At 45.2% G+C, this 26,236-nt stretch overlaps 1 protein-coding gene and 1 pseudogene across 14 annotated transcripts in view; one reads left to right on the top strand and one right to left on the bottom strand.

Annotated features, from left to right (window-relative positions):
• Window positions 1-16,130, top strand: part of NEO1 (neogenin 1) — a 251,566-nt gene extending 235,436 nt beyond the window's left edge. For 9 of the 14 annotated variants that reach the window (XM_033440030.2, XM_049706483.1, XM_004276276.3 and 6 more), the window contains 6 exons: window positions 1,219-1,457; window positions 2,034-2,126; window positions 5,819-5,977; window positions 10,285-10,548; window positions 12,605-12,741; window positions 13,516-16,130. In XM_033440030.2, the coding sequence (XP_033295921.1) occupies window positions 1,219-1,457; window positions 2,034-2,126; window positions 5,819-5,977; window positions 10,285-10,548; window positions 12,605-12,741; window positions 13,516-13,599 (976 nt within the window). In that variant the 3' untranslated portion in view covers window positions 13,600-16,130. The other 5 variants (XM_004276278.3, XM_033440039.2, XM_033440033.2 and 2 more) reach the window with 4 other exon arrangements.
• A 4,173-nt stretch (window positions 16,131-20,303) lies between these two features.
• On the bottom strand, window positions 20,304-21,680 carry LOC101280078 (sorting nexin-4-like; annotated as a pseudogene).
• Between the last annotated feature and the right edge of the window lie 4,556 nt (window positions 21,681-26,236).

Below are 26,236 nucleotides of genomic sequence, written 5' to 3'. Positions count from 1 at the left end.
TTAGGGGTTTCTCTTTACTCATAGAGGGAACTGCAGACTCTTGGCGTGGCTCTAAAAGCCCTTTATGATCTAATCCCTGCCCATCTTGCCAGCATCATTTCATATCATTCTCCCTATGGTTCATACGCTGCCACCACTCCGGACTTTTTACAGTCCCTCTAGCACACCAGGCTGTTGCTCTGTGCTTCAGGGCTCTGACATAATCTGATTTTACCACCTGGAATGCACCTTCTGCCCTGTCCCATTTAGGTCTTAGCTTAAATGTCACTTTTTCCGTCACATTTTTCCTGTCCACTATATGTCCAGCTATTAAGAGGTTACTATAACACTTGGCATTTCATTAAGCTCAGAACATTTAAAAATAATAGTTCAGGGCTTCCCAGGTGGCGCAGTGGTTGAGAGTCCGCTTGCCGATGCAGGGGATGGGGGTTTGTGCCCTGGTCCGGGAGGATCCCACATGCTGCGGAGCGGCTGGGCCCGTGAGCCATGGCCGCTGAGCCTGTGCGTCCGGAGCCTGTGCTCCGCAACAGGAGAGGCCACAACAGTGAGAGGCCCACGTACCGCAAAAAAAAAAGAAAAAAAAAAGTTCAGTGTCTGTCTTCCTCACTTGGCCAGAAGTGCTGAGGGTATAGCAATCCAGCATAGGGCCTGACATACAGTAGGTACCTAATAAATGCTTATTGAGTTGGGTGAGTGACTTAATGGAGAAACTAAGGCACAGAAAAGTCGACACTGTCATCCCCATTCTTGACTTAACCCAGTGGTGGTCCTAGTTTGAGTTACCTATGGAGTTCCCTTCCTCCTTTATAAGCAGACTCTATGTCTACTCCATTGTTATATTTCTAGTTAATGGTGTCCTTTCTCTATTGATTGGAAACTTGGGGAGAAACCTTTTGCTTTAGAGATTATTTGATTCAAAAATGCTGTCTAATCTGCTTATACTCAAAAAGTGACAAGGCAATATTCAAATATGCCCTCTGCTTATACTCAAAGTCACAAGGCAATATTCAAATACGCCCATGTACATACCTCTAAATAATGTGGACAAAGCAGTGATACACTTACTATTCCCAGAAGGAAACTTCTTGACTCTGTTTTTCTTGTTTGTTTCTGATTTTGCCTGAAGCATCTCTCAGAAGGGAAGTTTTAATCATTGAAACCTTTTGACTAATAATATTCAAGAGTTACTTTTAAAAATCCTCTTAATTTTGTACCTAGGAAACGAGCTGCTTGCAAATCAGTGAATGGCTCCCACAAGTACAAAGGGAACTCCAAGGATGTCAAACCCCCAGACCTCTGGATCCATCATGAGAGACTGGAGCTGAAACCCATTGATAAGTCTCCAGACCCAAACCCCATCATGACGGATACTCCAATTCCTCGTAACTCTCAAGATATCACACCGGTTGACAATTCCATGGACAGCAACATCCATCAAAGGCGGAATTCATATAGAGGTTCAGGTTTTTCCCAAATGTTTGGAGACTATTTTCATTTAAACCATTTTCCATTTTGTAAGGTTGCCTTAATTTGGTGATTCCTATACGAGGTTAGGTTTAAAGAAATGTGTGTTACAGGATCAACCTCTGATGAAGAATAGCTAGCTCGTTAGGGGGGAGAGGTTCTATACCCAGATGAGACAGTCTTCTAGCTCTGTTAGGTCTCTCATCGTGTTCACCAACCTGACACTCAAGCATTTGAGACAACGTAGCCTATGTCTGTGCATTTCATTCCATCCCTTCAGTGGGGCCCCAGCTCTCATTGTGGTGTTCAGCATGTTCTTGGTCTGGCTGCTCTCCCTCACAGACCTGCAGTGAAGCATGGTAGGCAGCGTTGTGTCAACTGAGTTGACTCAACAGGGACTCCTGTAATGCACTAATGGTCATTTTCCTCTTTATTTCACTTCCTGCAGAACCACCTTGTCCCATTGTTGTTTGTGAGTCCTGAATCCCCCACTTGAAATGTTTTACTGCTAAGGCTGCTCATTGGCCTAGGGCACATGTTTGTAACCAGCCTCCATATTTGATGTCTAGGGCATGAATCAGAGGACAGCATGTCTACACTGGCTGGAAGGCGGGGAATGAGACCAAAAATGATGATGCCCTTTGACTCCCAGCCACCCCAGCGTAAGTTAAAAGCTTCTCTTTTCCCGAGGGCTGCCAATCTATCCAGTCATGTCGGGGAACAACTATCAGTGATCTCTTTGACTTCACTTGATCCTAGCACAAAAAATAATCTACCAAAGCTTTGGCACCATGAGGGAATAAGTATCAAGCATTTGCCATATTTTGCAATTAATATTTATTCTTGCAAGTAGCTTCTTTAATTTCAGTGCAAATAAGCTAAGAAGCCAATTTCCACAAGTCTCCCAGGCATTAGGGAAGTGACCAGTCTCTTTAAAAGTACATCGAGTCTCTGCAGGAGAGATGGGGCTGAAGATGGCTAGATGTCACAGTATTCCTTAGGCTTCCCGATACATAATCAGTGTTGATAGGCACCTGCGGAATTTTTTTTTAGTTAATAGACGTTATATTTTAGAGGAGTTTTAGGTGGACAGCATGGAATATTTTTCAACCTTATCTGACCCATGCTTCACTTTGATAAGCATGAAAATTGCCCAGCCTCCTTTAATAATATTTGAAACTCAAAATAAGTTAACTGTCATGATTAAAAAACCAAAAAGCAGTGGGACAGACCAATTATATTTTTAAACTAGTGTTTCTTCTCCCTTGTTACTGTTTTCAAGGTGGGGAAGCCTTTCAGATTAGCTGGCACAATGGGACTTGAGGTTGAGGGTCCTCTGTGCCATTCTAGAGAGATAAGAAGTCACTTGCCTACCAATATCAAGTTTAAAAAACTATTTGATCTTGAAGTTATTTGCTCTGGACTGAACAGTAGGTTAGTAAACATTAACACTGTCAGGTGCCTAGATTCAAATCCTGAAAGATCACTTTTTAATTTAACCTAAATGAGCTTTTGGATTTTTATTCATTTCTTAAAAGATGTCCCATTTCAGAACTATTAGCCATCCCTGTTAACAAGCGACAGCGATTTTAAATAATCACAGATATCCTACACACAGAAGATGGTACCATATACTTGGAAACTGGTGGAATCCCTGAGAGTGTAAACGTCTGCACACACGCTGTCACTTGCACGAGATTCTAAAAATCAGCTTTGAAAGGGAAAGGGCCCATTTGCTAACAGGTCATTTCTGCACAAAGTAGTTTTTGCTTAGGGTCCACGATAAAAAAAAAAGAGGAGCCTGTACTTCGAAGTGTGCAAGGAAAACCAGTTTCCCTCTCATCAGAGGTGCCCTGGACGGGGTCCCCAGGTTTAGAAGTGTCCAAAAAGAGTAAATTATTCCATTCCAGTTGCTTTTGATTTATAAGAAGATGGTAGCTTGACTACTTACTTGTTTGTTTTATATAAGACTTTAGTTCTTGCCTGAACTGGCTTATTTTTAAAACTTGTAAAATTTGACTAACCCTATTCCTAGATTTGTTATTTTTAAATATGTTACACAGAAAAGATGTGCTGTACTAGTTGATAGCATTCCTGTTTTTTTTCTTTTTTTGGTGGTGGGAAGGAGTATGCATAAAGGTACAGTATTACTTAATTTGTGCCTCAGCAGTTGGGTGGGTGAGTGGATCCTTTAATTCAAGAATCTGAAACCCAAATTTACTTGTGATGTACTTGTGATCTTCAGGTTTAGAGATATGCTTTTCCCCACGTGGCTTCAATCCTTTTTCACAAGCTGGGATTCCCTGGAGTCCGCATCCCCCATCCACCTACCATGGCTTTAAATGTCTGAGCACTGTTGAGAAAGGCTTGGTGGTGTCAGGATGAGGTTCCATCAAAGGCCTTGCACCAGAAGCTTTGGATTCTGATTCAGCTAATAGCTAATGATTGCCAACTGTATTCTAGACAGACACTTTCACATTTTTAATTTACTTAATTTGGAAAAACTGGCAATGCCTTAAAGTCAACTTTGTTTTTCTTTTGTGAGAGTTCTCTGTACCTAAAACACTTTCAAGTTGCACTTCCTAGATAAAAATCAGGAGACTTTTTCCCTCACCCTAGCCTTAATTCTGGAAAACATTGATTCTGAAACACCCTACTTCTGAAAACTACCTGTCTTCCCCTGGAGGAGATGCTGACTGCCAAGCTGCCCTAAGACCTCTGCTCAGCCAGATTTTCCAAGTTGTATTTTATTCCAAGGGACCACCTGCAGCTTCTGATCCCTGAGGGCAGGGAAAGCCCCTGATTAGTTTCCCAGGCCTTGAGGGGGGAGGGGCAGCACTGCTCCAGGGTCCCTAGCTGGTTGTGCCACCTGCTTGTTTGCACGTGGCAAAGAGAAAGCTGCAGAATAAAGGCCTCAATTTTTTTTTATTTTTTTATTTTTTTTGCGGTATGCGGGCCTCTCACTGTTGTGGCCTCTCCCGTTGCGGAGCACAGGCGCCGGACGCACAGGCTCAGCGGCCATGGCTCACGGGCCCAGCCGCTCCATGGCATGTGGGATCCTCCTGGACCAGGGCACAAAGCCGCGTCCCCTGCATCGGCAGGCGGACTCTCAACCACTGCGCCACCAGGGAAGCCCAAGGCCTCTATTTTATTGACTGGGATTTTCTTCACCAGTCATGTTGAGTGGCTCCCCAAAGATCTAGGGAGATTCTTGGTGACAAGGCATTTTAAGAGACTCCAAAGGCAAATTAAGTTTTATCACAAAGTTTGTGAAGTCCTTGCCTAAAGGGAAGAATGAAAAGATCCCATGTGTTCCTAGCCAACCCTGCCTGTTTACCTGTTTGGGGGATTTAGAGCTGGTTATCTTGATGTTAAACATTCTGCTTCTCCAGCTACTCTATGGGAGTACCTAAGAAAAGTTTATATCCCAACTGGGCTTCTGATTTTGTTTGTTTGCATCTCTGGGATTGATAATGAAGCCTCATTAAAGAAGCACTTTGTCTTCATAGAAAGTTGTATGTGGAACATCTGTGTGAAAATTTGGATTTGCTTGCTAAATGCAGCAAATTGAATTCCTTAGCCAGTGTGGGAAGGAAAGAGGCAATTTAGGAAAAATCCGTTTATCTTTTAATATGTGAATGGATGTGGCTGAGCTCCCAGACTGGAAGCAGGAAGAGATGGTGCCCTAGGCCTGTGTTTCATGCTTTTAGTACTAGATTGTAACTTAAGAATTCAGTTCCACTTGCATTCCTTTTAAGATGAAAGCTGATTAAACAGCTACTTATTCATTCAGCCTAAATACCTATTTCGTGCTTCATTCAGCAAGTAAGAAAAGACAGAATGAATTAGGAATATACTCAAAGGAAAAGGGACTTCTATCTTTTTAAGCAAGAGAAAAAAATAATAGATACCCAAACCACCATTTGTTTGCTTATGGATTTATATTTTATGACATATTCAAGGAGATATTTTTAATAACTCACATAATCCATATTTATTGTAGAAGAATTGGAAAATAAAGATAAACCAAAAGAAATTTTTTTTTAAATTCTTCACCACTCTTCCCCACAAGATAATCACTGTTAACATTTTAGTAAAAATCATCAGGGTTTTTTCTTTCTGTGTTATATCTTTCTGTGTTATATCTGAGACATATGCATAGGAGTGTGTTGATTTTTTAAAGCAAGTATAAAACCCATGGCTAATTGTCCAAATTCAGCCGTCTGCCACCAAAAAGCCAAGGAAGTGGTCGTACAGTATGGGAGGGGGGCGCGGGGTAACTGCTCTTGAACTGTGATATGTGTGTGTCTGTGCAAGCATGTTAAGCATTTCTCTGTCTTGTGTTCATTCACAGCTGTGATTAGTGCCCATCCCATCCATTCCCTCGATAACCCTCACCATCATTTCCACTCCAGCAGCCTCGCTTCTCCAGCTCGCAGTCATCTCTACCACCCGGGCAGCTCATGGCCCATTGGCACATCCATGTCCCTTTCAGACAGGGCCAATTCCACAGGTGAGAGATGAGGATGGAGCCCCAGGTGGAAAGCATTCCAAAAAGCATCGGCAGGCTGCAATGGGGAGGACTTGCCCTGCTTAGAACGATTTGGATTTTTTTTTCAGTGTTATTTGTTTATCATAACGTTTCTGTTACTGACTCAAATTTGTTTCTATAAAATTCAGTCCATTTTTTTCCCCTATGTTTTAAGTGCCTAGAGCAAGGTGTTGTTTTAGTAAAAATGTAACTCTAATCACATAACCATGTCTTGTTCCATCTTGCATCTTAATTCCGTCATATTTTCAGTTTGTTTATTTTTTTAATCCTCCAGTTTGAAAGGAAAATGTATTCTGGGTGATTTTTAGACACTAGATGTTGCCTTTGCCTAATGTTGGGAAGGTTCTTAGGGCAGCCATAAGGTAGTTCTAATGTTAGGCCTTAATTACTTACTTCTGCCACGTACCAAAGTAAGAGCAACACCTGGGGACAGCAGGGCCAGTGGCCATGTTGAGCTTGTGCATATTGTAAACCTCAGGTTGCCTAGTGGATTACTGAAATTAGAAAGGGCTCACAGGCATAGATCATCTCTAAAAATAGATAGGAAATTAGCCTAACAATCTGCAGTGTATTTAAAGATATACATTGCCAGACTAACATGTCCCAGTTTGGAAATCTTAAGAAACAGCTTTATCGAAACAGTTTTAAGGAAGAAAAAGTGAAGGTGAGAGGACAGCAAATGGAATAAGTACTGTTCCTCATTAATTGAAAATTAATTTCCATCTTCTCAGTTTTAAGGTGCAAAAAAACCCACTTCTCATCTATACAGTGTACTCTTTTTCCATCATTTGAAACTTGTCTTTTAATAGTTACATATGTTACTAGTAGAACTAAGTTTTGGTAGTTCTGGAAAATAAGGGAATTTCAAGTGAATTCCATTTTAAAAGAACCTCAAAACTTCGTGCTAGAAGCTTGGGTTGCTGGTAACATCCCTTCCTCCTTTACGTTTTGATCAATTATAAACATACCCAAAGCATCAAATGGAGGTCAAAGCTTATTAAGAGATGCCTGATAACTCCGAAAGTTATCTACTCCCAAACCTTTACTTGGTTTGGAGAATGCTGCTTGAACTCATGTCTAAAATTGGTCTCTCCCTCCCTCCAAATCCAGGTGTGGGGTCCTGCCTTTAGGGAAAGACAGTCTACAGGAGGCTATGGAAAACCAAAGGCTGCCTCACAGACATAATCTCAGATAGAACAGACAAGAAAGCAGCCCTCCAAACCTGCTCTTAGAAAGTGGTTTTTGTGTCCTGACTCTGTTTCTCCATTTTTAAAGGCAGAAAGGCCTCACCCACTGGGATATGGGCCTACCTAAATGGATGGCAGGGTCTTCCCATCAGATCAGCCCCCTCCTCCTCCCTCTTGGACAAGGAGGGGGTTGAAGGTTGGCAAGAAGCATAGGGCTCTCGCCCACCCCTCGTCCAGTGGTCCAATGTTGATAAAAGCTTGGTTCTGTATGGATTCAGGCGGAAAGCGAAAAGAGGAAAAGTAACTATTTGTACCACTAAAGGGTTTCCTGTTTTAATGACCAGAGGAGATAAAAGAAGGTAAAACTTGTAATGGAGCCACTGAAGATGGATTTGAAATGTAGAGCAAGTATCTAGAAGTGATCAGAGTTCTCCTCCTGTTGTGTTTTCCTGTGTTTCTAGAGCCCAGTATTACCACAGACCTGTAGATGTGGGCTTGGCATGACTAGACCTTGTCCAGGGCCATCTTTGCTCTAGAGGGCATTGGCTGTGTCTTTTCCTTGGACATTTACTATGTCACTACCACCTGATGCAGAAAGCGTGCTTTCCACTTGCCCAAGCGCTCGGCCACTGTTCACTTTGTGTGTCTTAGACAACTCTGAGAGGTCAGTCGGGAAGTAGGGTCCCTCACCAAAGCAGAAATTTTAGTTACAACATACTTTCCCTCGTGGGCCAGAGGTGTTGCACAGTTTCAGGGCACACCCTTCACAGAGAATACAGTGTGCTGGTGCCCTCTGGAGTTGCTCCACACTCTGATTCACGTAGGCAACCCTCTCTTCCTTTTTCACGTTTCCCACCATTTCTGGCCCTCAGAAGCATATGCATCAAATGAAGGCAGTTGAGGCATCCCAGGTAGGCCTGTGTGCCCAGAGTGACCTAACATATCTGCCAGTACAGTCGGACATGGTCCAGGCTAGAGCCTGCTTTCTCTCTCCTCATCCTTGTAACCCTCGCTAACCAGCTTCCACCCGGCCCAGGATCACACAGGGTGGGACCAGCAGCTCCCCAGGTGTGGTGATAGCTGACCTGAGCAAGCATAAGAAGTGAGGTCCTCAGCGTACCCCTGGAAAGGACAAGAAGTGACCTAGGCCTGGGAGGGTTATCACAGCCAGGCTCTCAACACTTGGGGAGGGTGTATGAGTCCCTCATTGCTGGGACCCAAGGCCTTTAAGTGAAGGGAGTAGCACTCATGACTGCCATGGCCCATCTCCTGAGAGCCCAAGGGAACAGATTCATTGCTATCTCAGCGACAAAGGCAGGGAAAGGTTGGATATCTGCGGGTTGCTCATGCATTACTGCTTAAAAGGGTTTATTTTCCTTAATAAGGTTGAGGACTCTAGGAATCAAGGGAGGCCCTCCTTCAGGCTACCTGGTGCAGCCTATGGCCCTGAGCTGGTATCCTCCAGACCCGTCCTCAGGGTGGGGATGGTGATCTGCACCAGCTCACACTATTGGAAAGGTCTTCCTCATATGGTCTCCCTGGGACTTGGTGCTGCTTCTGCCCCTGCAGAGTCGGGGGACAGGTGGTATTGGGCATGGAAGAGCAGTGTGATGTGTATTGGATGGAGCATGGACTTGGGACTCGGGCAGGGATTCGGAATCCTGCCCCATTGGTTCTGTGTCCTTGGGCGGTGCTTAACCTCCCAGTGTCTAATGAGTTACTAGGAGATTGAATGAGCTAATGAGTGTAAAGCACTTAGCGTGGTGCCTGGCTCAGAGTAAGCACTCGGGTAATTTACGAAGAAAAGAACCTTATCAATTACTCAAACCCTGTGTATACCACTTTACATACATTTTCTTAATTAATCCTCGGGGAATTATGTGTTATTCTCGCTATTTTTATAGGTAAAGAAACAGATTCAGAGATTTGGTGACTGCCAAGTTCGCTCAGCCTGTCTGTAGAGATTAGGGTTCAGGTCTATCTGACTCCAAAGCCAGTGCTTTTACTACCCCCCATGCTGCCTTCCAGAACAACTCTGACCCTTCTTCACATATTTTGAGATTTTTGTCAGGTTCTGAGCTTTCCCCATCTCCAGGCTTTTTCTTTCTCTGGACCCCCAAATACCTCATGGCATGATCTTAAAGCCATTTACAGACCTCTGGACTGTTTGGTTGTCCAGGTCTCACTTGAGCTGTGGGGCTGTTGCTCAGGGGAGGGTGTGCACAGTAGCCAGAGAGCGTGCAGGGCCTGTGTGCCTCTCCTGCACTGACCACCAGGCCTCGCAGGCAGAGCTGGTCCTTGTCAGGTACCCAGCCAGTCTTGGTGGTAAGACATGTTTTCTGTGAAAGGCTAGTCTCTGAGACTGTCAATCAATGACTGAAATTTTCAGTTTTCTTTCTTCTTCCTTTTATTTATTTATTTATTTACTTACTTACTTACTTACGGTTGCGTAGGGTCTTGGTTGCTACATGCGGGCTTTCTCTAGTTGCGGCCAGCGGGAGCTACTCTTCACTGAGGTGTGCAGGCTTCTCATTGCGGTGGCTTCCCTTGTTGCAGAGCACGGGCTCTAGGCACATGGGCTCAGTAGTGGCTCGTGGACTCTAGAGCACAGGCTCAATAGTTGTGGTGCACGGGCTTAGTTGCTCCACGGCATGTGGGATCTTCCCAGACCAGGGCTCGAACCCGTGTCCCCTGCACTGGCAGGCGGATTCTTAACCACTGTGCCACCAGGGAAGTCCCTTCTTTCTTCTTATTTACATCTTAATAGACAACATCTCAGGAACCTTGATATGTGCTCCATAGTGAGTACTGAGAAGAACTTTAAATCTGTAAAATTGTGACCACTTGGTTGTGTAGGTGAAACAAATCCAGCATCTGGTTGACAAAAGTGTTCGGGACTCTTAGATTAGACTGTTCTTACTTAGCCTTGACAGTGGTGCTAATCCATGTTCCCTTGGACTAGCATTGATCCTAAGTGCTTATTGAGCTGGTTTCAGGAGCCCTTAGAGGTAGCCAGAACCCTGGAATGTGCATATGTTCAATGGTAAAATAAATGCTAACATTTGGACTTTCCTGCTGTAGAATCTGTTCGAAACACCCCCAGCACTGACACCATGCCAGCCTCCTCGTCTCAGACATGCTGTGCTGATCACCAGGATCCTGAAGGTGCTACCAGCTCCTCTTACTTGGCCAGCTCCCAAGAGGAAGATTCAGGCCAGAGTCTTCCTACAGCCCACGTTCGCCCTTCCCACCCACTGAAGAGCTTTGCTGTGCCAGCAATCCCTCCCCCAGGTCCTCCCACCTATGATCCAGCGTTGCCAAGCACACCGTTACTATCCCAGCAAGGTGAGTGGGGACAGCAGCACCACTGGAGGGGCCCTTTGGCTCCGGCTTATGGCGCAAGTCACCTCTTCTTTGCAGAGGAACAAAGCAAATGTCCTCCAAGCTTATCCCTGCAATTTAGTGTTGCAGGGTGCATTGCCCCTCTCAGGGAGTGTAAGGGCTCCTCCTTTGGGAACATATATAAACCAGAGAATAATTTGGCAGGGAGCAAGGGCTGATTTTCTGAATTGTATTTTGGGTGCAGAGTCCTTGGCGGTAAAAGCCAGTGGCATGGGTATGAACAACAGATGTGGTCTGCCTAGCCTCCTCCCAGAGTTGCCTCACTCCATAGGGTTCCTGCCAGCTGGAGAAGGGTCAGGGAGGCCAAGACTTGGAAACAAGCAAGAACCTTAGGGTGGAGGAATAACCCTGCAGAAGGAAAGTTAACTCCTCGAGTTCACCCAACTCAGCAAAAGCCCTCTCACCTCCAAGGCGTGCTTTCTGCCTCCTCCTCTTTCACATTTTCCTCTATTATGATGGTTCGTTTCAGAATAAATCACTGGTTTTCAAGCTTTCTGGTCTCAGGACGCTTTTTAACTCTTACAAGCTGTTGCAGCTGCACAAGAGCTTTTCTTCACATGGGTTGTACCTATCATGATTTACTATTTTAGAAATCAAAACAGATTTTAAAACTATTTTATTCATTTAAAAATAGCAATAAATCTATCATGTTAAGATAAATAGCATATTTTTCATGAAAAATAACTTTCATAATAAAAGAGTAGCATTGTCTTATATTTTTGCAGATCTCTTTAATGTCTGGCTTAATAGAAGACAGCTGGATTCTCACACCTGCTTCCGCATTTAATCTGTTGCAATATGTTGTTTTGGTTGAAGAAAATCTGGCCTCACAGATATGTAGTTGGAAAAGGGAAGATTATTTTTATAACCTTTAAAGACAACTGTGGATATTCTTTTTTGATACTACGGCAAACTCAACAAGTTGTAGTTTCTTATAGGTTTGTTTGTAATGTGGAATCAGAAACCATATAATTATTTGTACTCTGTTCCAATAAATCCGTATATCTTGTACTTTGAATGCGTGGTACTGAACATCACATGTTGGTCTTTGGAAAGTAATGGTTCACTAAGTTACACAGATCCTCCGAATTTTGATACATTTTGTTAAACAGTATCTAAAAATACATTCGTTAATATCACCAATGTCTGGAAGTATTGGGAAGCTCTCAAGCTCATGGTGGCAGATACAAGTTTTTCAAAATTCTGATTTTTCACTTTAAACTTAAATTTTATCATTGGAAATAAATACTGTCCGTTGTTTTCCCTGAAGTGACTGACTTGACTTCATTCACTTTCTAGAAAATATCTGCCAAATGCTCAAGTCTGAATAACCGGTTTGTGTGTCAGTCTTTCTCTGACCTAACATTGATGTTTCGTGATGAAAGCAGCAGTTCGGCTCACAACTCGATTACAAGTCCCTTTATTGAAGACAGCTGTTATGCTTTGGTGTACAGCAGAAGTATTTTACCCATATTTCCATTTTAGAATATTTAAAAGATGTGTAATCAAGGTTGAGATTTCATAACATAATTTTTGCTACTTCATTAACGATGATCTTAAACTGGCTCTTTTAAACTTGCAAGTATGCATGTCCATGAATGACTTTACAGTTTGGTGCCACTGCCTTAATTTGTGCTAAGGCTCCAGCAGTTTTACCCACTGTTGCTTTTGTACCATTGATGGAAGGGCAAAAACTGTCTTGGCATGATTATGAAAAGAGTTTTGACCTCCCAGATATCCTGCCAGGGGCCCTTGGGCCACCACACTTTGAGAGCAACTGGACTAGATGAGCTTTCTAAAGCCAAATGGAACAGTTGGCCTCTTGGATGCCCTGCTTTCTCCCTCCTGCCATCTTGTTCCAGGGCCTTTTCAGAGCAGGATCTCTGCCCAGGGTCTGGGTGCATCCCTCACCCTTAGCAGCATTTGGACCTTGGGTACCTTTGTGAGGTCTGGGGGAGCAAGCTTAGCCACACACCTGATGGTGCCCTTTCCCCCTCAGCTCTAAATCATCACATTCACTCGGTGAAGACGGCCTCCATTGGGACTTTAGGAAGGAGCCGGCCTCCTATGCCAGTGGTGGTTCCCAGTGCCCCTGAAGTGCAGGAGACCACAAGGATGCTGGAAGACTCCGAGAGTGTGAGTTCGCAGGGCCACCAGCCCCGCCAGGATGACTAGGTGCATGTCCCAAGGCCTGAGAGTGTGCTGGGCACGCTGATACTCTGTGCTGGCCCAGAAGTGTGAGGCAGAGTCGCTCACTCATTCATCAGGCGAGCACTGAGCAGCTCCTGTGAGCTGGGGCTGTGCTGAGGGTTTGATCTGCTTGGATTAGCTTGTCACACCAGCCCACCCACCTGCCTTCCTTTTAACTGTGTCCTGTCTCTCTGGTCCTCTTGTCTTGGTTTGAACCATCCACGTGTTCTTTTTCCCCTTAGTCCCCCTTCATGACCTTTCCTGAGCAGGATGCTGGAGAGGAACGTGCCTGCATGGTTGCTCTCAAAACAAAAATCAACAGGGTCTCTCCTTGATCTTTCACTCCCACATTCCAATAAATATGTTCTGCCTCTGCATTTCCAGGTACAGGACTCTCTTAGGAGGAGAGCTTGGGGCCCAGAGATACAGGGGACATACCAACTGTGCTGGGTCCAACAGAGACTAGAAGGGACGAGTGAGGTCCTCGTGACCCTGGCAGTGTGGGTTGGAGGAAAGGCATTCTGCAGTAGAAAGAAATGAGTGGTTGCTGGCTTGGGCACATCCTGCAACCTCTGATGCTGCTGGGCCAGCAGGGGCGTGGGTGGTCCAGTCTCTTAGGCAGTGTTGTCACTGACCACTTGACGCTTTGACGTCTCTCTGTGGGCCCTCCTTCTGGACGGCTGCTTGGACTGTGCCTGGTAACTGTTCTCTTTTCTGTAGAGCTATGAACCAGATGAGCTGACCAAAGAGATGGCCCACCTGGAAGGACTGATGAAGGACCTAAATGCCATCACGACAGCATGACGACCTTGACCGGGACGTGACTCCAGACCTGAGTCTAGAAGTCTTGGGACTTAGCCTTGAAAACAAGGAGTTGTACAGAGCACGAGAGGACAGCACTTGAAAACACAGAGTGAGCAGGCCGCCCGGCCAGCGCCCCCGCGTGGGGCCAGCTCCAGGCCTGGCCGCCTGCCTTCTCCTGGTCGGCCTGGAAGACGCCGTGTCAAGGCAGCTTCCCTTTGCCTGCCGATACCCTGCAGGACTGGGCACCATGGGCCAAAATTTTGTGTCCAGGGAAGAGGCAAGAAGTGCAACCTCTGTTTCACTTTGTGGTCAGGCTGCGTCTTCATGCTGCGACGGCATCGCCTTTATGGAGTGTAGACGTTGGCATTTATGTACAATTTTATTTGTGTCCTATTTTATTTTACCTTCAAAAGAAAAACACTATCAAAACCCAAGGAAGTCTGTGGTGTTCTCCACAAGTGGTTGACGTTTGACTGCTTGTTTGAATTATGTCTGGAAAGTCATTGACAGTGTGGGTTGTTCCAGGGGTTGGCGTGTTTTGTGTTTTTGTTTTTATTTTTGATTCTGAGTCATTGCATCCTCTACCAGCTGTTAATCCATCACTTTGAGAGGGGGGAGGAAATGTTGCATTGCTGTTTGTAAGCTTTTTTATTTTTTTTATTATAATTATTAAAGGCCTGACTTTCTCCTCTCATCACTGTGAGATTACAGATCTATCTGAATGAAATGTAACATTGAAAAGACTTGTTTGTTGCTTTCTGTGCAGTTGCAGTATTGGGGTGGGGGGCGTTGGGGGGGTTGGGAACTGGAAATGGAGGGGCTGCTGAGGTCCTGTGAATGTTTCAGTCATTGTACTTCCTTCCAGAAGCCTGCAGAGAATGGAAGCATCTTCTTTATTGTCCTGGCATGTCCATCTCTATTGTCACTAAGTTGCAACTGGAGTTTCATTTGGATCTAGTTAAAAATTTCTTCTGTGCAATAGGTGGGTTCGAGGATGTAGCTGCCCTGGTGTCTTGGTCATATCCTGATAAGAATGTCCACGCTGAGGAGTCAGGCGCTGTATTGCAGGAGTGATGGCAGGACAGGGCACGAGCCTGGCCGAGTTCCTGGGAAATCGGAGAAGAGGTTAGAGACCCTTTCCTGCTGTTACCATGTGTTCCCTTCGGGGAAGTCGGAGGTTAAGGAGGGAGCTTTGTTCCCATGTAGGACTCCTTGCTTCTCCCTAGCTCCTGTCCTCAGCCAGTCCAGCTCTCACTTCCACGCCTCAGAGCCCCACGGGGAAGGTGTTAGCAAGAATGAAGCAGGCAGGGGCTGCAGCACCAGTGAGGCTCCCCACTTCTTTCTGAGCACAGTTCTGTACGTAGCAGGGGACGGGGACAGTGGCCTCCCCAACTCCTACACACCATCCCAGCAGCTCAGCTAAGCCCCTGATCTGAACAGGGCAGCAGGAGGTCTCTGAGGTGTGCTGAGAGGCTGGCCACACAAGAAGCCTTTGCCTTTGCAGGAGGTTCTTGTATGCTTTTTCTCAAAAATGTAAGGAGCTGAGGTTTTTCTTTTTGTTTAATATAAAGAATCTCTTAAGAATACAGGACTGACCCTCAGGCATCTTCCCCTGCTCCCCAACAAATCCCCAGAAGAGAGTGTGGAAGGCGGTGCAGAAGGCGGATTAGCTTTGGTTCTGTAGCCAGGAAGAGGTCAGCTGCTGAGAACACCAGTGGGCACTCGGACCCGCCTGCCCTGGGGCCTGTGCTCTGCCCTGGCCACACAGGCGCCCCGCTTGCCTTTGTACCTTGGTTATTTCCCCTATTTAGGTCTTACCACACATTTGCTTTTCTAGAAGATGAACTCTGTTTCTCAACTGGGGGCAATGAAAAGTGCAATGCTGGAACTCCTGTTGCCCTGCTAGCTGGTCACGGAGGATAGTGCCAGGCCGGATTCTGGAAACCCAGTGCACTTAAACTGATCCTGAAAAGAGCACTCAGAACACTCTGGACACCAGGAGGGCTAGATTCCCCAGAAACTGTCTTACCTTTTGCCCAAAGAAACATGCTCGGTATTCGGGGCATTCCCTCCCATGAACCCTGATACTTTGGTTACCTCAGGGCCTTGGTACCTGGATACTGCCACAGAACTGGGGTGGGGGGAGGGGCCTATTTTTAAATAACTGTTCAAAGTTGGGGGATTTTTTTAAATTAAGAAAAAGGAAAGTTATTCTGTATTGCACCTTTTCACAGTTTAATACATTTTCTTACATTTTCCTGTGATTTTTGAAATTAAACCATTGTGTGTCTTGTAATGTCCTAGTTGAGCTGCTGACCAGCAGTTTCCTTCAGGAGGATTTGGAGCAAATGTGTCTGTTGCCTTGTCACCTGCTGGAAGGGGACCTGGAGGGCTGCTGGGGACTAGTTTCTGTACACACTTGTTTGGCCTTTTCTGTAGTTGATGCTGTAAACTCTATGGCTTTTTGGAAAACAATTTCATGTTTTTATTTAGTATTGGAAATCCAATACACTTTTTTAAATCCAATCAAACTCTGGTCTGGACAAAGTGTTATTTTCCTTTTTCCCTAGGAAAACAGAACTTCGGGGTCCCGTTTCCCATCCTCAAGTGGACTTCACCATTGCCCTCGTCACTGTAAAGGCAGGAGTTCGGAGGGGCACCCAGGGCGGTGTAGCGGGTGAGCCAGGTGGTGATCTGGGTGTCCTCCAGCCCCAAAGACGAGCCCTGTCCCTGTCCCCACCCCCATGACCATTGCTCCCCTGCAGGGACTGAGAGCCCGAAGGATCAAAGATGACACCTGTCAGAAAGAGCCAGGTGCCCCCCTCCCCCGCCGCCCCAGGCAAAAAAGCGCAGCCGTTCCTGAATGGTGTGCAGGCCGCATCCCTGCTGTGGCAGCGTCCTGCGCAGCAGCTCGTACTGTTGGCGCACAGCCTGGGACCCACGCTAGGCCCGGGCCTCTCCGCCCCCGCCTCGCACAGGTGTGTGATGCCAAGAGCGGGTGTCTGCAAGGAGCCCCACCTTTCCCAGGCTGTTTCAACTTCTGACTGCATTCACTGTGTCTCAGCTTGGGCTGCTATGACAAAAATATCATAGACTAGGGGGCTTAAACTGCAAGCTCTTATTTTCTCACAGTTCTGGAGGCTTGGAAGTCCAAAATCAAGGAAAGGGCAGATGTCAGGTGAGGACCCACCTCCTGGTTTATAGATGCTGTCTTCTCACTGTGTCTCATGTGGCAGATGGGTGAGAGAGTTCTCTGAGGTCTCTTTTACCAGAGCACTAATCCCATTGTGGGCTCAACCCTCATCGCCTAATAATCACCTTCAAATACCATCATACTGGGGATTAGGATTTCAACATGCGAATTTGGAGAGAGACAAACATTTGGTCCATAACACTCTGTAAGATTTCTCACAGTGTATGGGGTCTGGGCTCAGAATAGTGAGTGGGGAGCATAGCAGCCACAGGCCTGCCCTCCATGAATGTGGAGTAGCGTGAGGGCTGGATACAGAGCCCAGCCTCCTTACTAACTGCTCCCTCGGCCCCAGGACTACTTCTGCTCTGCGGCCGTGTACTTTATGAAACCCAAATCCCATCATTCCCATTAGCCATGCCCCATTGGCCTCAGGGTGGAGTCAGAGGTCCCAGTGCCAGAGCCTGTGCCAGTCTGCCGCAGCCCCAGGCCAGACGCTGTCACCTTGTGTACCCAGTGTCTAGCAGAGGAAGGTAACCTGGGACACGCTTTTCAGTCTTTGCATCTGGAACACCACTACCCCCGTGTTCTAACAGCCAGAGAACCGGTGGGGACCCTCCTCTGCATCCCTAGATGGAGCTCTTTACAGTGATTTATGTTTTGTGTCTTTTTCCACTGGACTGTGGACTCAGTGGAGACACAATTTCTCACTCCTCTCTGAAGGCCTAACGCCAAGGGCAGATTCTGACGACAGCAGATGCTTGTCTCCTAGAAGGATGGATAGACAGGCAAGAGGACTCATGGCCTGGAGTGTGTGGGAAGGCTTCCCGTATACACACACCCCCTCCCGCTCCCTTAGAGGGATCCTTGTAGGTCCCTAGTGTTACTGGTGCCAGGACCCTCCCATTCCAGCAGCCATGGCCCTTTGGTGTCCTGGGGTGAACTTGAAAGATAACAAAGACCTGTCTGCCTGGCACAGTTATAAGAAATGAGGCTGATACCACAATGATGAACTGGGTGCAAGGTTGTCCTCCAGTTGGTTCTAAGACAAACACTGTGAACAAGGCTCTATATGAAGAAGAAATGCCCTCTTTCCCCAGTCTATCAGCCCCTCCCAAATTTAGACATCTTCCTGCCAGGAGTGTTGTGTCATCAGGAGAGACTGGAGAACAGCACTGAACCAGCTGTCAGACTGATGGGGAGGGGGCAGGGGGCGGAAAAGCAGGGCCAGCCTTACCCATAGACAAAGGGCCTCAGACAGGAGGTGCCTGACTCTTCACCTTGGGTCTCCAGCTACCAAAGGAGAGAGTTCACCAGGGAGGGTGAGAGGGGACGAGGTGGGAGAGAGTAATTCAAGGAGATAGTACTTTACATTTTCCATAATCTTTTAAAAGTATGTAATGTTGAAAAAATGTTATCTGTGACTATAATTACTACTCTCTGGGCACAGCGGATGATGTTCATCCCAAGATGCTCTTTTACTCAACTATGGATTGGATGGGTTTGTGAAATGAAAACATGGGCCTAGAGCTAAGCTCAGAAGGGGTGAGAGGGAGCTCTTGCTGTGCTATAGTGAGAAGAATTTGGAATTTCCTGAAATAATTGGGGGTGGGGAGGCAGCGGGTATATCAACAAGAAGATGAGAGAATGAGGGGCAGGTGGGAGGATGCCCACAGTGGGAAGAGGCTGCCCTTAAGGTGCCCCAAAGAATGTTTTGAAATGAGAAGATCTGAGAGGTAATTTAGTGCAGTTTGCTCTTTGCACCTCCATGACGTAAACCCATCCAACTCCCCAAGTCTTGTATAACGTCTGCCATGTGCACAAGGCCTTGCACAAATTACTGGCTTTCCCCCTTCAAAGAAAGGGGTATCTGGGTCGACGTGGTGACGGATAGACCACAAGTCTGGCATGGTGATTGAGGGTGACCAAAAATGGGGTTGGCTCAGAGCCAGAAGTGACCAAAAGAGTTGAAACCTGAGAGTTCGCAGAAATCAGGGGACACAGGAGGGCACAAGACCTTTCCCACGTCAAGGTATGAGAATCCCAATCCGCCTTATCCAGGTTTAAATAGGCAGACTGACCGCAGCTGGTGTCTGGGTTGCAGTCATCTTACATTTCCACACCCTCCACCTCGGTGTCCTGGAGCAAAGCTCCACCACTCCATCATAGGTGTGCACACAGGTGCCTGCCCCTCATTAGTGGCTCTACCTTTGTGGAGCTGGTCTCCCCAAGGAGAATTCTGGGAGCCATTGTAAACTCTTCCCTCAACACCACAGTACATGGCTCGGCAAACCCTGCAGCTCTCTCTCAAATGTCTCCAAACTGGCTCCTGTTGGTCTCTATTGGGCAAACTCCTCATCGACCCATCCCCCCACCTCAGCCTCAATGGCAATCCAGCCTCCACACGATTTTATTTTTCTTTTTTTTTTTTTTAAATAACACATTACTTCATTTATTTATTGCATGAGTTTGGCAAACAGCACAAAACTTCAGCAACATTTTAAACATGTAAAGTCAAACGCTGAACAGTACTGGAAATCTGTTTTTACATAATTAGTTATAGTGAGTACACAGGTAGGGTTCTACGAAGCTAACAAAATACCAAGGATGGCTTAGCTTCTGAACATATACCACAAAAACACACACAAAAGCAATATAATTTATCTTTACAAAAATTACAGCCAAGCAATAAAAAAGGATGTTAATAACGAAGATACTAACACGTATGTTCACTACGTATATCTTATACATTGAAATGCTACACCTTGTACCCTGAAATGCCATGTGTAGAGAGCCAGGCAGAGTAAATTTAGGCTCATCACTGAGGTTAAGAATTATCTGAGAATTTAATGCTTGTATGTAACATACTCAATTGAAACTTGCTATATACCAATTCCTAGATCACAACAACGCATTTCACCATATATCTGAGAAGTTGAGTCTTCTTTGTTGGCAGTGTAAAATTTTTGACCAGTGTCAAAATTCTGGTAAAACACACATTGAAGGCATTTTCTAGTGTATGCAATGTTTGGGGGCATTAAAGAATGTAGGAGAAATTCTTAGATTTCACACTAAGTTTCTGCTGAGCTTTGTCAAACCAAACAGCTCAACTATAAGGCAAGAAAAATTAACCCCCCTATAACAGATTAGGGGGTCTTAACCAAATAAAGATAAGAATTCAACCTTAGGAAAAAACTCCCTACATAAGCAGATATGAAACAGTGGGCACTAAAATGAACATCTAAAAATTACCTAACATCTTGATATTCAGTCATTGGTTCAGAAGCCTGACAAGTTTTTGGTATATTTTATCTAATTAATGTTTTAGAATCAGCACCAGTCCCCCAAACCTCAAATTGTAATATTTAATCTTCATTAAAATACATCCTTTTGTGCTGTATTAACACTACAATCAAAGCTGAATTTACTCAACTTATTATATATTTTTGTGTACACTGGTAGGAACTTAAATTTTTTTTATTTACTTGTGTTTCTGTTTTGGGGCACTTTGAAGAGAAACTCATTTCACAGGATTATATCTTGCTAAAGCATTCCTCAGCATTGGTCCAAACTTCAATTCCCTTTTTGCATATACTGATCTGCATGACTGCATAGCTTATGAGGGCCTCCTTTAAATCACGGTTCTTTTGTTCTTTGAAGTGTTCAATATCAGCCCAAGCATTTCTGACAAATTCTCTGCCTTCCAGATTTTTAGAGTTAAGTTGTTCTCCTTCATTTATTTGTTCTTCTAGCACCTTTATTCTGGCGTCTCTCTGCTCTGGAGTTTCTTGACCAAAGAGCTTGGTAGTCATTCCCTTCAAAGAAAATGTTCTCAGGGTCCCCGTTGCCAGTTTGTCACACTGCTGCTTCTTGGATGCTAAGTCCTGAGCAGCCATCTCCAAGTCATACTGCATAAGTTCATGTTTCCTGCACACAGCCCGCATTGTATGCATGGCTTCTGCATAAAAAAGGTACTCCTTTAACTGATCTGCATAATGTTCTTCATCTTCCAAAATATCATCGATGGAAGATGCATACACCTCCCTATGATGAGCAGCACTCTGCAGTCCATCACCCATTTCTTTTTTCTACGGCACTCCACTCACCGAAAACTCACCTGTAATTCCCATATACTTCATATACACCATACAGTCGATCTGCTACTCTCGCTCTGACTCGAAGAAGATATGCGATGACAGACTGTAGCTCATCACTGTAGTGTTTTAGTTCAGTACATCTCTTGTCTGGGTTTTTCACTCTGAATGTTGCATTAAACGCTTTTAACCTGCAGTCTGCCTTCAGCTGAAATCCTGTTTCATTCACAGTCTCCTTCCAGTTGCCTGCCTGTGTTAAAAACAAATAGAAGATTATGTCTCTACAGAGGACGGGATATGAAGCAACTCTCAAGAGGAAGTTTTCTAAACCAATTCATTGTCTTTCCATGAAATCCTTGTCAGTGTTGTCAGCAGAGAGTTTATGCCAAACAAATTCTGCGCGCTCTTCTGGTAGAGGTGGCACAACAATATGTGGATAGTATACTAAAAGGTAGTTTCTCAACAACTCAGATTCACTCTACTGCCTCCATAGTGAGTCTGCTAGGACACTCTGACCATCAATATGTTCAACTGACCTTGTTTCAATGAGGTAAGCAGTATATGTTTCTTGCATGTTCATGGCATTTCTTCCAGTTTGCTTTTCTGCTTCTGAAACATTAATTTCTATCTTCTTCAACCAAAAATTATTTTCTGTCATTGTGCCGTCCCCGGGGGCCCTCGTCCCGGGCCCCCTCTGCTTCCTCACTGGCCACAGACTCCAGCCCAGTGTCGGGGTGGCCCAGCTCTAGGGGCTCAGGCTGCAAAAGCCGCTCGGGATCGGGAGGTGCGTGCTGCATGGCTGCGGTTCGGCGCGGCCTGATTTTATTTTTCTAATTCAAATCTGGCCTCTCTCCCCTGCTCAACATCGTGCGATGGCTCCGCGTCACCTGCCCAGCAAAATAGAATCCAATGTGGCCCTGTCTACCTCTTGGCTTTTATTTGTCAGTTAATCTGCCCTTTGACCCAAATTTGGCTCTAGCAATACAGACCAATTTGCACTTACAGAATAAGCCATGAAGTCTGACCTGTGTACTCTTCCCTTTGCCTCAAATTGTCTCCCTACCCCCTACCCTCACTACTGGCTTTCTCTGCCTTGTAAATTTCTATTTATCTTTAAACACCCAGCCTAACCATTCAGTCAGCTGAACCTGATGGTTCCTGTTCCTGTCCTCTGTCTCTTCTAATACACTGTGAACTCCTTAAGGAAAACAATCATGCTTGTTTTTGTATTCTAGGTCTGAGTACCTAGCACATTAGAGGTGTTGACTCAATGAACTTGACAGGTGAGGAAGATGGACTTGCAGTCACTGTGGCCCAGTGCTGGGGGAATTTGACAAAATCCTAATCCTTCCTGAGGGCATGTACTCGGAAAGGTTTTGCAGCAGAGGTAAGGCTGAGCTGAGTCTAGGAATTAATGAGACTTTCTGTCTGGAGGGAGGAGGAGGCCAGTGCAGAGGTAGGAAGCTAACCTGCTTCACATGAGCATCAGATACCTTGAGAACAGATCCCAGCCATCCTGCATGGTGCTGGGGCTTCTAGGACTGTGCTAGGCCTCCTGTCACTGGATTAAGTGCCGGGGCCCCAGGATATGGAGGATGCACAGAGCTGCTGCTATGATCCCCCAAATCCCTGGAACACTGCAAGGGTAATGCTAGGCCCAGTCGAGCTGCATTTGCTTGGCCAGGTGCCACAGGTGGGGGTCAGTCCTAGTGAGTTCAGAATAAGATGAGTTTTTTCCATAAACTCAAACCCCAGCTGAGAATTCTGGGCAGCTTTCTGTAAGCGGACAGGAAGAGCTGGGATCTATTCTCGAAGGCAGAATGATGGATCAGGCTCCCATAGACAAAGTTGCCTAGGAAATGGCAAAAGAACTAGCTGATGAACATTCTAGACCAACACACAGGAGGGAACCTGGCTGGAGTTAAAGCCAAAGAGATCTCCATGTGGGTGGGTGGGTGGTGTGAGAGAAGGAATATTATGTGCCAGTCAGAAAAGAGTCTTCCTCACCCTAGAAGCTGGAAGTCATTCATGGTTTCACAAAGGTTCCCGAAGGCTGACTGCATGCCAGGCGCTGAGGATGCGGAATGAGTACGACCGTCTCTATTGATGTGTTCACAGTCTACAGGAGGACACAGACATTTAACAGACAGAAACTACCATCCAGCATGAAAAGTGCTAAGAGACCTGACCAAGTGATCTGGTAAAGTGAGGAAGGAACTTCCAACCATGACTGCAGCGTCTGCCAGTCACAGAGTGAGTACCTGTGAGAATGGTGGGGAAGTCACTAGAGAAAGGAAACAGAGTTTCTTCCAGCACTGCTTGCACTAGATCTGAAAAGCAGGAAAGATTCAGATACTGGCTAAATTACAACAGAACGACTTGTAAATTATTTGCTCAAAAGAAAGTAAGGGATTTCCCCAACAGAGGACAAGAAACAACCCAAGTGGCAAACAAAAAGGGAAGCTAGTGCTTCCCTGGGGAAAAGCCTAATACCAGGAACCTGGAAGCAGAGAGAGTAGCCCTGGGACCTGGAAGGGAAACTTGTGAGAGGGTGGCCCAGGAGAAATCCACCTGTCAGGAAACGAAACCAAGGACGCCTGACTGGCACCGCTGTATTTTAAAAATAGGTAAAACTCCTCACCTCCCTTGAGAATTTGTTGAAGATTTTTGTGTCTATATTCATAAGGGATATCGGTCTGTAGTTTTCTTTTGTACTTTTTAAGCTGGTTTTGATATCCATGTAATACTGGCTTCATCGAGTAAGGAAAGTTTTCCCTCCTTTTCTATGTTTTGGGAGAGTTTGTGAAGGATTGGTGTTCGTGGTTCTAAACATTTGATGGAATTCACCAGTGAGGCCATCTGGTCCTGGGCTTTTCTTTATGGGAAGTTTATTCCGAATTGAATCTCTCCACCTGTTATAGGTCTCTTCAGATTCTCTGTTTCTCCTTGATTCAGTTTTGGCAGTTTGTGTGTTTCTAAGAATTTGTCCATTTTATCTAGGTTATCTGATTTGTTGGTGTACTGTTGTTCATAGAGTTCCCTTATGTCTCTTTTCGCTTCTTAAAGGTTAATAGTAATATTGCATCTTCCATTCCTGCTGGTACTTTGAGTCTTCTCTATCTCTGTCCTTTGGTTTTTGGCAGTCAAGCTCTCTCTTTAGGTATGTGTGTGTGTGTGTGTGTGTGTGCAAGTAGCAAGTTTATTTTCTTCGATAAAGAATTAACAGGGTTGGACTTCCCTGGTGGCGCAGCGGTTAAGAATCCACCTGCCAATGCAGGGGACATGGGTTCGAGCCCTGGTCCAGGAAGATCCCACATGTCGCAGAGCAATGAAGCCTGTGTGCCACAACTACAGAGCCTGCGCTCTAGAGCCTGCGAGCCACAACTACTGAAGCCCACGTACCTAGAGCCCATGCTCTGCGACGAGAAGCCACCGCGATGAGAAGCCCACGTACTGCAACGAAGAGTAGCCCCCGCTTGCCACAACTAGAGAAAGCCCGCACGCAGCAACGAAGACCCAATGCAGACAATAAATAAATAAATTTATATTAAAAAAAGAATTAACAGAGTTAATTTGATGTCCCCCAAATGAGGTAACATTGCAATATTTGCATAAATATTCAAGGAAAACTTTCCTTGAAACACTTATTCAGATCTTTTTTATGGACTGTCAGATCAAAGAAACTGCAATTTCAAGTTTGTTCACAGAAATCAAAACATGTTTTACTTGGGAAGTTTCAAAATGGCAATGTAACCGAGCGGGACCCTATGGGGCCTTCCCTATGGGGCAGACCTTTACCCTATATCCTCTGCTTTAACTCCTCTCTGAAGTACCTAGATGACAGTATCTGATGCACATTTCCTGAGTTGTTTCACAGATGCTAAAACTCCCACCAAATGGAAGAAATTAACTACTTGATGACCAGGAGCATGGTAGACCCCAGACCTACTGGCACCTAAGGACTGATGTTAACCCCTGTGACACCAACCCTGTTACCTCACGATCAACCAGTCGGAGGATTGTACATGAGCTGATCACATACGCTGGGATGCTAAATGCTTTGCTGAAAGTCATCAGGGAGTTCAGGCTTTTTGGGCACTAACTGTCCCGGACTCCAATGGCACCTTATAATAAATGCTACACTTTCCTTCACCACAACCTACTGCCTGTAGATTGGCTTTACTGCATGCTGTGGGTGAGCGGACCCAAATTTTGGTTTGGTAACAGCAATTCTATCCCAGAGTCATAATTACCAGGGGGAAGAATGTTCTCTAGCTAAGAGTTTGTTTTTGGTTTTTTTTTGCGGTACGCGGGCCTCCCACTGTTGTGGCCTCTCCCGCTGCGGAGCACAGGCTCCGGACGTGCAGGCTCAGCGGCCATGGCTCACGGGCCCAGACACTCCGCGGCATGTGCGATCTTCCCGGACCGGGGCACGAACCCGTGTCCCATACATTGTCAGGTGGACTGTCAACCACTGCGCCACCAGGGAAGCCCTAGCTAAGAGTTTTGACAGCACTTTAATACTGTGTCCATCCACCTTATACAAAAGCATGTGTGTTTTGCAAAGAGTACATATTTCTGTTACATCATTTTTGGAAATGTACTCAGTTGCCTTACTGTCTCCAAGAGGGTCAGTAGTCAAATTGTCAAAATTTGTCAATTTTGTTCATCTTTTCAAAGAACCAACTTTTGATTTTGCTGATTTTCTGTGTTGTCTTTCTATTACCTATTTCATTTATTTCTGCTTTAATCTTTATGAAGTCCTTCCTTCTGCTTGCTTTGCTTAGTTTGCTCTTCTTTTCCTAGTTTCTTAAGGTGAATGTTTAGATTATTGATTTAAGGTCTTTTTATATTTTAAATATAGGAGCTTCCCACTATAAACTTCTCTCTGAGCACTGCTTTTGCTGCACCCCATAAGTTTTTGTATTTTTGTTTCTATTCATCTGAATTTACTTTCTAATATTTTTTGTGCTTTCTTCTTTGACCCACTTGTTCTGTAGAAGTGTGTTAATTTCCATATATTGGTGAATTTTCCAAATTTCCCTCTGTTGTTGGTTTCTAATACCATTGTATGATGGTCAGAGAACACATGTTGTATGATTTCAACCCTTTTAAATTTACTGAGGCTTGTTTTGTAGCTTAACACAGTCTACCCTGGAAGATATTTCATGTGCCCTTGAGAAGAGTATGAGTTTTGCTGTCGTTAGGTGGAGGATTCTAGATGCCTGTTAGTTTATATTGTTGTTCAGATTTTCTATTTTCTTGCTGGTCTTCTATCCATTATTGAAAATGGTGTATTGAAGTCTACAGCTGTTACTGCTGAACTATTTATTTCTCCCTTCCATTTTGTCAG

The sequence above is a fragment of the Orcinus orca genome, chromosome 2 (assembly GCF_937001465.1).
Source record: "Orcinus orca chromosome 2, mOrcOrc1.1, whole genome shotgun sequence".
In the NCBI taxonomy this organism is placed as follows: domain Eukaryota; kingdom Metazoa; phylum Chordata; class Mammalia; order Artiodactyla; family Delphinidae; genus Orcinus; species Orcinus orca.
The sequence above is the reverse complement of the archived record's forward strand: the minus strand, read 5'-3'. Positions and strand labels throughout refer to the sequence as shown.